At 38.3% G+C, this 15,522-nt stretch overlaps 1 protein-coding gene across 1 annotated transcript in view; it reads left to right on the plus strand.

Annotated features, from left to right (window-relative positions):
* DIPK2B (divergent protein kinase domain 2B) overlaps positions 1-14,873 on the plus strand; it is a 38,910-nt gene extending 24,037 nt beyond the window's left edge. The window contains exons 3-5 of the mRNA XM_070751792.1: positions 5,896-6,069; positions 8,748-9,036; positions 14,207-14,873. Of these exons, the coding sequence (XP_070607893.1) occupies positions 5,896-6,069; positions 8,748-9,036; positions 14,207-14,547 (804 nt within the window). The 3' untranslated portion in view covers positions 14,548-14,873. The remainder of the gene's footprint in view (positions 1-5,895; positions 6,070-8,747; positions 9,037-14,206) is intronic.
* Positions 14,874-15,522: the final 649 nt, after the last annotated feature.

Consider the following 15,522-nt stretch of genomic DNA (forward strand, 5'->3'; position numbering starts at 1 on the left):
GAAGAGTTAGGGAGCAAAGAAATGACTACAAATTTTTGGCATCGACTCTAAACAGAAAACACTTAAACTTCAGATGGATCATCCCTGAAGGAATGATAATAACCTGGGAGGGAAAGAGGATCAAGGTAGATACATTAGAAAGAGCACAGGAAATAAATGAACAATTGCAAGGAATAGAGGAAACAATTGAGACAGAAAGTGAAGATAGATCAGAAGGAATAAGCCAAGAAGATAGACAGGAAGAGAGGGAAGAGGAAGGAAAGGAAAGACCTAAAGAAAGTAGAGACCAAATCCAAAAAGAGGAGGGAGTAAAAACTAGAAAGCAGACGGCAGTAAAAACTAACAAGTAAAAACAAAAGGAAGGAAAACAACTAAGAGAAACAACAAACTAAACAAATGAATAAAGAAATTAAATTGATTTCGATAAATATTAAAGGATTAAATTTCCCAAAGAAAAGAAGGAAAATATATACAAAATTAATTAAAGAAAAAGCAGACATTATATGTCTTCAAGAGACACACATAAAAGAAACAGAAAAAAAATACTTAGAGAATACAAAACTGGGAGTATTATATACATCATTAGGAAATAAAAATAAGAAAGGAGTAACGTATATTAAAAAAGAAATAACAGCGAAAGAAATTTATTCAGATTTGAAAGGAAGACTCTTAATTACAGAAATCAAATTAAATAAAAGGAAAATAAATTTAATAAATATATATGCCCCAAACAAAAAACAAAAAGAATTTTATAAAAAACTACATGAAAAGATATTAACACTAGAAAATAAAAACATTTGCATAATAGGAGACTATAATGGAATTATAGATAAAGATAAACATTATAAGAAAAGTAAAAATAAAAATACAAATAGGACTACACTGCCCAACACATTCAAAGATATGATAGAAGAATTAAACATGACAGACTTATGGAGGCTGACGCATCCAAAAAAAACACCAATATACATTTTATTCAGCGCCACACGGATCCTATTCAAGGATAGATATGATATGGGCAAATAGTGAAATGTTACGAGACATTGAAATGGTCAAAATAGATATAAATGTTTGGGCAGACCACAACCCACTAGTTGTGATTTGGAAAGGAACTAAAAATCATAATAGAAGATGGAAATTAAATACAAATATATTATTAGAAGAAGAATATAATGAAAGAATTATAAAAGAGATTGAACTTTTTATAGATGAAAACCAAAAACAACCAACAACCATCCAGAACTTGTGGGATACTCTCAAGGCCTATATAAGAGGTATCACTATAGCAGCGTTTCCCAACCAGTGTGTCGCGGCACACCAGTGTGCCGCAAGACATGGTCAGGTGTGCCGCCAAACTCCTAGGGCAGCTCCAGCTGGGCGGGGCACTGCCGGTGCGGCTACTTTCCGATGCCGCTATTGCTGGCGCTCTCCTGCCCCAAAGAAGGAAGGCGGGAAAAAAGGAGAGCTTCATTCTTCGCACCGGCAGCAAGAGGAGGAGGGCGCCATCAGCAATGGCACCAAGTAGTAGCTGGGGGATGGCGGTGGCAAGAGCTCCAGGGCAGAGGCACCAGCAGCGCACCGCCCAGCTGGAGCTTCCCTGGCGGGGGCGGCAACCAATGTCCTTTGGGGCCCAGAGGGAGGGCGGTGGGAGCAGGAGGGTGCCGGGCCGTGCACGCCTGCGCCAGCGCACCCCAAAACACCCCCCCGCACACCCTTTTCCAAGGGCGAAGCCGCGGCCGCCCCCCTGCGCCTCTAGGCCCCTCGCGCCCCTGGCTGCTCGCCGCTGCCTTCGCTGAAAGCGCTTTTGTCCCGGGCTCTCAGTGAGGGGGCTGCAGGAGAGGTGGCGAAGGCGATCTCTCTCGTTCTCCGGAGGCTGGAAAAAGTGATTTTCAATGTCGGGGGCGCGGGCCGGCATGCGCTCTCCCCATCCCCCTGCCCCATTCAAAGTAAGCCGGCAGAGGGATGGGGAGAGCGCACGCCGGCCCACGCCCCCGACATTGAAAATCACTTTCTCCAGCCTCCGGAGAACGAGAGAGATCGCCTTCGCCGCCTCTCCTGCAGCCCCCTGGCTGAGAGCCCAGGACAAAAGTGCTTTCGGCGAAGGCAGCGGTGAGCAGCCAGGGGCGAGAGACATAGCAAGAGAGACAGAGAGAGAAAGAAAGAGAGAAAGCAAGAGAGGCAAAGAGAATGAAAGAGACATATAGCAAGAGGCAGTGAAAGAGAGAGAGAGAGCAAGAAAGAGAGAAAAAAGCAAGAAAGAGATAGCAAGAGAGACAGAGAGAGAGCAAGGGAGAGAGAAAGACATAGAGGGAAGGAGGGAGAGAGAGCAAAAAAGAGGAAGAAAGAAAGAGGGATAGAGAGAGAGAAAGAAGGGAAGGAAGAGAATGAGGGAGGGAGAAATAGAGCGAAAGGGGGGGAAAGATATTTTTTTTGTCCAAACTTTTCTTTAGCCGCCCCCCCACCCCCCGTTCAATGTTCCCCAGGATTTTGAAAATATGAATAATGTGCCGCGGCTCAAAAAAGGTTGGGAAACACTGCACTATAGCATATAACATAGAAAGAAATAAAAAGAGGAGAAAGGAACATAATGTGATAATAGAAAACATTAAAAAATTAGAAAAGCAACATCAAGAATTACTGGAGAAAAAAGAAATATGTGAATCTTTATTGGGATATAAACATGAACTAAACCTAATAGACCAACAGGAATATAGTCAGAATATTAAGCTATCCAAACAAACATTCTTTGAAAATGCAAACAAACCAGGTAGATGGCTGGCACACAAAATTAAGAAAGAAAAGGAAAATAGGATGATACATCAATTAACAGATGTAGAAGGGAGATTACAACACAATGAACAAAAATTAGAAGAAATTATTCTACAATACTATGAGAAATTATACTCACAAGAGGAAATAGACATAACTAAAATAGATAAGTACTTACAACAAAATAACGTGATGAAAATAAACGAAAAAGATAGGGAAATGTTAAATAGAGAGATTACCCCAATAGAGATACAAGATGCAATTAAAAGACAGAAAGGTAACAAATCGCCAGGTCCAGATGGTTATCCGGGAGAGTATTATAAACACTTTGGAAAGACTATAGAACAACTACAGTTAAAAGTTTACAATGAAGCACTATTGGAAGCTAAAATACCTGAAACATGGAAAGAGACATATATCACCATGATACCGAAAGAAGGTGCCAATACAAATCAAGTTAGTGACTACAGACCAATTGCTCTTCTAAACACTGATTACAAAATTTTCACTTCAATATTATCTGAAAGATTAAAGAAAATACTAAATAAAACTATACATATTGATCAGAATGGTTTCCTACCATTGAGACAAATCAGGAATAATACAAGAATTGTATTAGATATAATTGAATACTATGAAGCACATCCTGATAAACAAATTGCAATGATCTTTCTGGATGCACAGAAAGCCTTCGACAATGTGAATTGGCAATATATGAAAAAGTTAATAAAGCAAATGGAATTCGGCTCTAAATTTGAATTGCTATTAGACAACATATATACTACTCATAAGGCCAAGGTAATAGTCAATAATGGAATAACAAAAACGTTCCAAATAAATAAAGGAGTTAGACAAGGATGTCCGCTATCTCCTCTACTTTTTATACTGGTACTCGAAACTCTGTTAAATGAGATCCGTAAAGACAATAATATTAAAGGAACAAAGATAAAAAAAGAGGAATACAAATTGCAGGCCTTTGCGGATGATTTAGTTTTCTTTTTAGAAGAACCATTAGAGTCAGGGCAACATCTAATTGGAAAAATAGAAGAATATGGAGAAATAGCAGGCCTAAAAATTAACAAACAAAAAACAAAATTCATGACCAAAAATATGACAAATAAGCAAACCAAGGAATTAGAAACCAAATTGGGATTCACTAGTATGAAAAAAATTAAATATTTAGGAATAAATTTAACTAATAGATGTTCAACAGTAAAAGAAGATAACTATACAAAACTAGTAAACCAAACCAAGGTAGAATTAGAAAAATGGAGTAAGCTACAATTATCACTGATGGGAAGAATAGCATCAATTAAAGTGAGTATACTTCCGAAATTTCTATACCTATTTCAAAACATACCAATAAAATTGAACTCTAATTTTTTTACGGAATTAAATAAAATAATATCAAAATTCATATGGCAAGGTAAAAAATCATGGGTAAAGATAGCAGATTTACAAGATATTAAAAATAGAGGGGGTTTCGGAATGCCAGATTGGAAAATGTATTATAAAGCAGCTTCATTGATGTGGATAAAAGAATGGCTCAATCTTGATAATAAACGAATTTTACAATTGGAAGGTCATGATTTGGATAAAGGTTGGCATGCCTACTTATGGGACATAGGAGATAAAATACCAAAATATTTTAATAGGCATCTAATCAGACAGTCTTTACTCAAAACATGGAAAGAGATAAGACATAAACATTATATAAAAATACCAAATTGGCTATCCACAATGGAAGCTCTAATATACCCAAATACAATAGAACTGACAAAAAAAATTAAATATAAAGAAATATTAGATACAAACTGTAAACTCAAAAGTAGGGAAGAATTAATAATACAAAATATAAATATAGATTGGTGGACATACCTACAAATTCAATCTAGATATAAAAAGGATATGGAACAATCAGGTATAGAAAGAATTACCCAACCACTAGATAAACTATTGACAGGCCCGGAAGAAAAAGCAATATATAAAATATATAAATATCTGATGGAATATGAAAGACCAGAGGAGATAGTTAAAGGTACAATGATTGCCTGGGCGAAAAACGTAGGCCATAATATATATATAGAGGAATGGGAACAGATTTGGAAGAGAAATATTAAATTAACAAAATCCACAATATATAAAGAAAACCAATATAAAACGTTATACCGTTGGAATCTTCCACCCAAAAGACTAGCTAAAATGCACAAAAATTACAGCCCAATGTGTTGGAAATGTAAAAACACTCAAGGCACCTTCTTTCACCTATGGTGGTTATGTCCAGAGACAAGAAAATACTGGAAAAAAATAAATTGGTTGTGTCAAATAACAAATACAAAAATAGAATATAGGCCAGAATTTTTTTTATTGGGTATTATGAGAGGTAACTATTCTAAAAATGTAAAATATTTAAGCTTGCATATTACAACAGCTGCAAGGATTGTATTTGCACAGAACTGGAAAAATCCACAAATACCTGAAGACAATGAGATTATCAAGAAAATATACGACTGTGCAGAGATGGACAGATTGACAATGGAACTTAATAATCGAAAAGAATTGGACTATTATGAAACCTGTACAAAATGGTACCAATGGACAAAAAAAAGAAACTTAAAAGAAGCATTGGAATAAAACATCAAGAAATCTAAAAGTAATTAGAAGACAATGTCGATAGGCATGCATATACGATGTAGATTCATCTGTAAATATGGCTATGTACTTAAAAAAAAAGGAAAAAATTAATAAATATATATTAAAATAAATAAATAAATAGTACCTCACATGATCACAACCTCTTGTTACCCGTTGACTTCCCTCTTAGCTTGGCCTGTGAGAAGCTGGCAAAGAAGATTGCAAATTGCTATTGCATAGGGCTACTGCAATGGTCATAAAAATGAGGTCTAATCATACTTATCACTTGTTCAGCACCATCATAAGTTTGAATGGTCACCAAGTGAGTGGTAATTAAAAGAGGACAATCTATATTGAATTATTTAATTACTCATTTTGAGAATCTATTCCAGAATGTGTAAAAGGGAAATTAATAACAGGCAGTCTTATTTTATCTAAGTTCTTGTGCTAAAAGCAGAGAAAAGACTATGCTTCTCAATTATTTTTTTATAGGGCCTTCGTACACCAATGCTTCGCTGTCCATCACAAAGATTGTTGGATCGAATAGTGCGGCGATATGCTGAAGTTCCAGATGCTGGTAGTGTCTACATGGACCATTTTACAGACCGGGATAAATTGCGTCTCCTCTACATGTTGTCTATTAATACTCATCCCATTATTTTACAGGTATAATGTCATCTGCTTTCATGTAATATAACTCATCCTTTGGAAGTCCCATTTCAACTCACTTTGAGGTATGAGAAAAGATATGAATTGGTCTGATAATCCTTGTGCTGGATTCAGAATTTTTTTCTTGGGTGTGAGATTCTATTCTCTTTGTGGTACTTAAGTTAAAAATGGCTACTCATTTGCGGGATTAAATCCCACCCACTTTGACTCTTGCAAAGTTCAGACCTCCCCAGGTTTGAGTGCTTAAGATACCAAATTTTCAATTTTTAATATACAGCAAGTATGACCAATTACTAGAGGCAATCAGAGCTGTAGTTTATCAACTTTAGGGTGCCAAAGTGAGGACACCTGTGTTAAATCATGTCTATGCTCTGAGAGTTAAATGGAAACAAACATCGTTTTAATCTAATGGATGGATTTGCGCTTAAATCTGCTTTAGCTAATGTACAATTCATATTCTATAGAAGGTTCTCAACCTTGATAACATTGTGACACGTCCCCCCAGGAGTCTGCGAACCACTGATAGATAACCACTGTTCTCTTGTATTCAAATTCTACAACAGGTATTCTCAACCCATTATCTACAGTCTAGTATTGCGCGGCGGGCCATTGGAAATTGAGCCATGCAAGCAAGTAGTGGTGCAAGTGTGCAAGTGTGCAAAGCTCCATTTGCACAAACAACAAGCACACACGACACCATTCCCTGTCCTCCTTGCTGCCATTGCTGAACCAGCTCGAGAGCATGGCAGCTGCTGGACCGCTGCTAGTTCCACCAACCCAGGAAACCAATTTACTACTGATTTGTTGTGGCCAGCAAACAGCCTGTGCAGCTGCTAGCTGATTCCAGCAGTGCAAAGGTTGAGGTAGTGATGCACCAGCAGCCTGTGCAGGAGTCTGGAGAGGACTTGGTGCCAGAGGCAGAGATTCAGCCAGGGCCTTCAGAACCTCCCAGCAGTGATGAGGAAGAAGAGGAACCTATTCTCAATGCACAAGCACACAGAGCTGCCAAAAGGCAGGAATGGTTCCTCGGGAGGAGGTCTCCTTGGGAGCAAGACTTGGGGCTAATTGACTATTGCTGTAGCCTAATTAAGGGATGACAATGAAGGCAGCAATTTGCAGGAAATAACATTCATTCATATTCCTTTGTATCTTGACTCCAGAAACATCTGATTGGCTCTTGTTCTCTCTCTTGATATTTTTCCTGCAAATTGTTTCTGGGCATTTTGCCAATAACCATAAGCTTGCTAATATCTACAAGACTGTTGACTCAGAATTGAGTTATTATTTCATGGATTCATGCTGGCTGCTAATAAAGTTGAATTAACAGGCAATGTTCAGAAAAGACTGCTTCAAACTGTATTTGTGTTTGACGACTACTAAGAAAGCTCATTAGTAGTCTTTAATTAGAAAAGTAAGGATTTGTACAGACTTTGGTCCATAGCTGGGGCAGAACACAATTGTAGAGAACTAGTCTGAAGCAGGAGAAAACCACCTCTGAATTAGAAGATTGACTATATTGGACTTGATATTTAATAACAGACAAAAAGTGGTTGAAGAAATGGAAATATTTCCATTTTACCATATAGTGGGTAGGGAGAACTGAAGGCAGCCAGATTAGTACTCTAAACATCACGAAAGCTGACTTTAAAAAGCTAAGGAGAAAAGTAGGAAAATTCTGAAAGGAAAAACAAGGAAAGATATTTGAAAAAAATTAAAATATACCCAAACTCTGAGAGGGGGGGGGAGGGAGGAAGGGAGAGAGAGCGAGAGCACTGATGAAATCACCATGGTTGCAACAAGATATGTCTGATAAACTGAAAAACAAAAGGTACACATTTTAAAAATGCAAAGAGCAGGACATCATGAAATAGTTCAAATCTTCAAGGACGAGTTTAGGAATGAGAAATCTAAAATCATGCAACATATCAAAATGTTTTTCTAGGAGCATGCTCTGCATGGTATATTTTAATAATTATAACATTATGTAATATTATATATAATATGTAATATTATAATAATTATAATTTAATATAATTTAATTGAAATTTAGTATTACACTGTAGTTTGTATGGAATCTAAATATTAACTGATATTATGATATTGACATAATTATTTGATTAATGATTAAACATTAATGGTTTTAACTTATCTAAAATGTTAATATGTTAATATTTTAAGCAATACTTTTTTCAAACCCATATTTCTTTGGTAATTACTGCATAATTTTATCAACTTAATTAATAAGAATGTAAATAATATTTTATTCACAAATTTAACTCAACAAATTTTGAATTTGCACTTTACACTGTCTTTTAGTTTGCTTCATTTTCCTGCAAGCTTGTAATGACTTAGAAATGACTTAGAAAACATACAGAAAAGACAAAATCTGAAAAAAGAATACTGGTGACTACTACATTGCAGCAGTGCTGCAGTTTTCACTTTCAGTGCTGGAATTTCAGTGATCATTTGGAGTTTTACCACTCAGCCATACTAGCCCTAATAAAATTATACCCAAGGAATAACCATTCTTTGATTTCTCTAGAATTAGTCTTCTTTAATTAGGGACAAAGGAGTGGAAGTGCATGATATCAGGAGGCTATTAGATGGGGAAAGCTAGGAAAATAATTCCATGTCATCATGGATACACCACATTTCCTTTTTATTCTTTTTGGCAGATGTTCCCTGGAGCAGAAGGATGGCCCTTTCCAAAATATTTGGGATCCTGTGGCCGATTAATAGTAACAGTTAGTACTAGACCTCTGAAGGAATTTTATGGCTCATCTTTTGATGTGACAACGGATTTAGCTCTTCAGCTCCTCACTATTATTGATTTCATGATGAATAATGACCTGAACTATTTCTTCTACTTTACTCATGTTGATGCTGACACCTTTGGTGTTTTCAACAATGGACAACTCATTATCCAAGATGCCAGCATGCTAGGAGTCATTGACAAACAAGAAGGTATTCAGATGCAAATAACATGTCACAAGTTAGCAGGCACTATGAAGAGGGATTACAATGACTAATAGATATATGCAAGAACCGTTATGTAAGCAAAGGAGGTATAAACATTTTAAAGCCTTGAGAAACAAGATAATATTCAGAAATGAAGCAGGCAGTCACCTCCCTGATTCATTGAAGTTTAAAAAGTATGTGTGGGGGGAGAGTTTATAGAGCTGTGATGGCGAACCTATGGCCCGTGTGCCACAGGTGGCATAAGGAGCCATTTTGCCAAACACCCCAGGCGGCAGCCATGAAACATCCAGGTTTCTGGTGTGCATGTGCAACAACGAGAAAAGAGAAAAGGGAGGAGCGGCTGCTGGACCCGCAGAAGCTGCTGACTGGTCTGGCTGTCACTTGTACCAATGGGGAGTCCTGGTGTTGGATAAACAGCTAGAGGAGTTGGAGAGGTAGGTGCACTCCTGCCTCACCCCAGGCACGCTTCGAGCTCACCTAATGTGTTTCTGAGAACAAGAGAGAAGCGGGGGAGAGCCCAGCTGAAGCTTTTGCCAGTGTGCTGGAGCCACACAGGAGAGGCGGCTGGAGCTTTCTTGTAGAGGTCCAGTCCATTTTTAAAAAGAAATACTTGAACAGATAAAGAGTAAAACAGAGAAGACACTGACTCACTCTCCTGTCCTCTCACAGCACCCGGCTCTCCTCCTCACCTCCTCACCTCCTGTGTCAAAGACCAAGCAAACCTTTTTGCCTCCCTCCATGTGAGCCTTCACACAGAGAGAGAGAGAGAGAGGAATCGGGAGGCTGCCATGTGCGTGGGGTGTGGGTGTGTATGTGGAGGCGCACGTGGAGGGTAGCGGCAGCTGTGGTGAGGGAGACAGAAAAGTTTGCTTGGTCTTTGACAGAGGAGGTGAGGAGGAGAGCTGCGTGCTGTGAGAGGGCAGGCGATTGAGTCAGTGCCTTCTCCACTTTGCTCTTTGTCTGTTCAAGTTTTTCTTTAAAAAAACCAGACCGGAGCCATGCCAGAGAGGTGGCCCCAGGCTGGGACTGGGCCGTTTCTGAGGACGGGAGGGAAGCGGGGAAGAGCCCAGCTGAAGCTTTTGCCGGCAGATCAGAGCCGTGCAGGAGAGGTGGCTGGAACCCTCCTGTGCGGCTCCAGTCTGCTTTTAAAAAGAATTAAAGAGCAAAGCGGAAAAGGCACTGGCTTACTTTCCTGCCCTCTCACAGCACCCAGCTCTCCTCCTCACCTCTTCTGTCAAAGACCAAACAAACCTTTCTGCTTCCTTTGCCACAACCACTGCCTCTCCCTACGCGCACCTTAACACACACATGCACACAAAAGGAATCAGGAAGCTGCCGTGCATATATATGGGCACTGTCCTGGCCTCCAGCTACCTCTCCCGCATGGCTCCAGTCTGGCTAAAGCTTCAGCCAGGCTCTTCTCCCCTCCCATCCTCAGAAACGGTCTGGTCTCTTTTTTAAAAAGAAATACTTCAACAGATGGAGCAGTGTTTTCCAAATGTTAAGAGTATGAAATTTGAAGCATGAGGTTTTAAATTATATCAGCTTGCTACAATTGTGTGGTTTGGTATTTTGATAACTAAAGAAGACAGCGGGGTTAAGGGTAAGCCGTCTTTTATACAAATATCTTTTTCTACCACTTTTCCCCTGCAGATAGTGTAAATGTAGCAGATGGATAGCGGGGAGGAGTTTAGCTCTGGGAAAGGATCAAGTTCTGCACACCCCTTGCACAGATCTCGCGTGGTCTGTGTTTATGTGTGTACTGTGTGTGCATGCAGCTTGTCCGCTCCTTTTATTCACTCTCCCTCCCTGCCTGTCTACTTACCTACTTCTTTCCCCTCCTCTTGCCCCCTCCCACCTTACACCGGAGTGAGTTGCCACCTTGCAGTTATCCTTGTCTGACAGCAGCTGATCTTTGTCAATACTTCCTCCTGCAGCCCCAACTGCCTGAGGGGCAAGGGAGGAAATGGGCAGAAGATATGGGGAGGCTGATTTGGATGGGGGAGGCGAGTGCACGGCTCCCTTCACCAGCTTGCCCCAGGATTCTATCTGCCAGTCATCTTTGCGGCAAGGCAAGGGGCTGGGGGGAGGGGCTGGCTGAGTTGGAGTGGGCAGCTGTTTACTGACAGAGGAAGTGAAGGAGAAGAGGATGCCCTGCCTAAAGCCGCCCATCGGCAAGAGAGCAGAACAGGGAGGAAAGTGATCACATCTCCACACCCAAAGCCACTTAGAGCTACTGGTCAGCCAGCAAAGATTTGGCATGGGCAGGAGGAAAGAGGAAAGAAGCTGGCATTTTCAGGTGCTTGCTTTGTCTCCTTCCCCATCCACAGGATTCCTCCCTCAAGCTGCCTGGCGACAAGAGAAAAAAGTGAGAAAAGAGCTGTGTGGCAAGAAAAGGAGGCAGGGCCAGAATCTCCCTTTAGGTCACTTATGATGTAAAGGCTTTGCTGGCTGAGGGATTCTGGGAGTTGAAGTCCTCCAGGCTTAAAGTTGCCAAGGTTGGAAACCCCTGGGTTAACCAGTTCCCCTCAAAAATATCCTCCTCCTTTCTCTGTCTCTCTCTCTTCCCCTCTCTCCTTCCCTCCGTGAATTTATCCAATCTGGTATCCTAAATGCAGCGAGATGCAGGTAGGCTGCCCACCTAGGGCTTCAAATTTAAAAATCCATGATGGTTATCTGCTCTAGAAAATGAGACAGACTAGATTTGACTTAAGAGATTTCAAAATGTATTTTTGATGACAGAGGCTGCTGCTCATACTGTGGAGTGCAGACCAGGTCTTCTACTCCAAAGGGCCCTATGAAGTAGAGACTTGCGTGCTGAGATGGGTGATTATAGAAATCAATCAAATAAATTTCCAAATACATATACAAAGATTTGCCCATGACATGAAAGAATTCAAGAAACACAAGCTAGTGGGTGCCAAAAAGTTGGGTGATATTTTCCAATGACCATAAGCTATTTACCAGTACAGTATTTGAGTGGAATAGGAAATCTGTGGCCCTGCAGATATTACTGAATTAAAATGCTCAACATGGCATCAATTAGCTGAGGCAGGAGGGAGTTGAAATTCAGCAATTTCTGTTTGGCCAGTGACTTTCCAGCCCATATATACAGCTCAAAAAAAATAAAGGGAACACTCAAATAACACATCCTAGATCTGAATGAATGAAATATTCTCATTGAATACTTTGTTCTGAACAAAGTTAAATGTGCTGACAACAAAATGAAATTGATTGTCAATCAGTGTTGCTTCCTTAGTGGACAGTTTGATTTCACAGAAGTTTGATTTACTTGGAATTATATTCTGTTGCTTAAGTGTTCCCTTTATTTTTTTGAGCATTATATACCTGCTTGGTAGACTGCAGCATTGGTTCAAATTTACTTGTATGACATTCTCTAAAATTGGCAATGAAAAGAGTTTAGTTTAACTGGCAGCCTTTTTATGAGTTTGCATCATAAAATGAAATGGGAAGCAAATCCCTTTCATCAACTGTTCTCTGTTAAGTTCATTCCCTAGCCCTGTGATGGTGAACTTATGTGCCTTCCCTGAGCCTTCAGAAGCATTCTGCAGACCTCCCAAACCCTCTGTGTGCCCCATTTTTGCAAAATGGGCCTGTTTTTCACCCATTTTTGTGAAAAGTGGGGTAGAAAGGATTTGAGAGGCCTGCAAAGTGCTCCTGCTTGGGGGTGGGGGGAAGGAAGGACAAAAATAATTTCTAACTTACCTCTTCACAATCTTGGTCTGTTTTATAGTGTGAAAAACACAGTAAATTGTCCTATCGGCACTCAGAGATAAATATGTGGGTGTTGGGTTGCGTTTTGGGCATTCGGTCTCAAAAAGGTTCGCCATCACTGGTATAGAGCAATCAAAATTGTTAGTATAGCCAACCTTGACAAAGGTAGTTCTAGTTTTCCTATAGAATCAGTTTCCTGATCTGGTCTATCTAGTAGAACTGACAGGTGAGTTGAAAATACATTCAATTCATTTTTCCTTCAGCTTAACACTCATATAATGGTAGGCCAATTAACTAACAACATATGCAGAAAACAGTGTCAAAATGAACATGTGATAGATATTTCTGATGAAGCCAGACTGAAGAACTGGTTGTCAAACTATATGGAATTGTATATTATCTTTAATAAAGTTTTCTTACAATGCTGCTTCAAAAATTAACGATAAAAGACAAATAATTAAATTTGTCATTTGTTAAATAAATATATGAATCAGAAAACTGAAGCAATATCAAAGTCAACATTTCATATGGTTATAATGAAAGAATTTCATTACAAAATGATATTTTAATTTATTTATTTCCTTGTTATATTTATAGCCTGCTGCGATCAATAACAGTATTGATATCATGGGTATGTTTTTTGCCAAATATACTGCACAAATCAAAAAGAGGACTGTGAAAATATCTAGACCTCTCACATCCTGGACATAAATTGTTCCAACTTATATCCTCAAAATGACACTATAGAGCACTGCGCACTAGAACAACTAGACACAAGGACAGAATGAATGCCATCACCCTCCTTAAAAAATAGCTCCCACAACATTGTAAAATAATTTACCAAGACTGTATTACTATTATTATTCTCACCCTTCCTAGTACCTATCTCTTCCCACTTATGACTATAATCATCTTGCTTGTATCTTTCAATTTATGTTGTTTTTATTTGTCCTAGTATGATTTGATGCCTTATTAGTAATCCTGGCTATCACTAAGTGTTGTATCTTTTTATTCTTGCTGAATGTATTTTATTCTGCTCATGTACATTGAGAGCATACACACCAAAGATAAATTCCTCGTGTATCCAATCACACTTGGCCAATAAAGAATTCTATTCTATTCCATTTTCTATTCCATTCCATTCCATTCTATTCTGTTTTTTAAATTTTTTTGAGTGTTTTTAGATTTTTGTATTGATTTATTTGTTGTTGGCTTTTATTTTAATGTTATATTGGACTGCACTACTTTTTTACTCTTTGTTTCTGATTCAATTTTATTCAACACACTTTTATTATCATGTTACTGTTATTTTTATACTTTAAATGTCTCTGTGCTTTACCCACAGAAAATTGATTGTCTAGTAAACATAATAACAATCTACTTACATTTTAAGCAGATTTTTCCCCATTCTTTATAATAGGCAGAGACTTGATGAATAGACAACAGAAATACAAGGATATATTTAGCTGCTTAGCTGTGGATTGTGAGCCTGAGCTCCCTTCTTGTAATTCCATCAAGAAAAGCCAGAACCTCATCATGATATGCGAGAAACTTTTACCCAATCTCTTAAAACAAAAATTCCAATCACCTCTGCAGGAGAAGATTAACAGCGCTTTAAGTAACTGTGCAGACAGCTTTCTTTCTGACCAAGAGATTATTACAGCAACCCAACTGCTAGTAGACATTTTGAAACCTCTGCAGATTTGTGATTCCCGCTTTCTTTACCGATATCCTGACTGCAAATATAGTACAAAACAATAATTGAATATTTTTTGGACTCTTTGGGATATAAACTACCTGCTTCTTCTGTGGAACCAGCAAATTCTTCAGAACATTAGCATTAGGATTTGTATTGGACATTGACTGTCTTCCAGATTAAAAGCTCTACGTCTACTATTTGCTTTACTTTTTGAGGACTCATAAAGAATTGTAGCATCCATATGATTACATATGTCAAACCTATATCTTATTGTTCTTATTCTCTCATTTCATATTTATTTCTGTTATTGAATTATTTCAAGAAGATGTATTTCTCACAAGATATTTTAGAGAGCCAACATATTTTAAAAGAAATATTGATTCTTTAAGTTGCTTCTTATTCATTCTGTTCAGTGATTCAAAACCTAATTTCAAATAAAATAAAATAAAATTAAAAGAATAAAAACATGGTAAGAATGTTACAATTGATGGTGGAATCATCAGTAGATCAATGAAGGTATGTCTAATTTTTCAAGGAGTACAACAGAATTTTGCTGTGTTCAAGTAAACTACATACTAATTGGATAACAATAATTGTACATAAAAAAACTCAGGATTTCCTGGATTTTTTATCAGGTAAGGAATTGCAAGATGAGTCCCAGGATCCTTACAGAGGGTACAATATTGTATAACAAGACACAAGGTACACTTTCAATATTCCCATTGTCTCCAGAGGCACAACTGTAGCTCATAGCATTGAAGCATGCTAAAATTAGTACTTTTGGAATTCAAAGATGGTTACATGATGTAAACATCTTGATGATTTCAAAAAGGGAGCTTGACCTCTCAGAAAAACCTTCTTACATAAAGCAGTCTGGTCCTGTTGGCCTTTCAAGACTTTAGCAACTTGAGTATATTTATTTGTTCATTTATTTTGTCCAATACACAATGACAGTTTTAATGGGTATATATATATATATATATACAAACATAGTAAAATACATGATGAGGGTTATAGAGGAGCTACTCATAGTAAAA

This window comes from Erythrolamprus reginae, chromosome 4 (assembly GCF_031021105.1).
Source record: "Erythrolamprus reginae isolate rEryReg1 chromosome 4, rEryReg1.hap1, whole genome shotgun sequence".
Classification (NCBI taxonomy): Eukaryota; Metazoa; Chordata; class Lepidosauria; order Squamata; family Dipsadidae; genus Erythrolamprus; species Erythrolamprus reginae.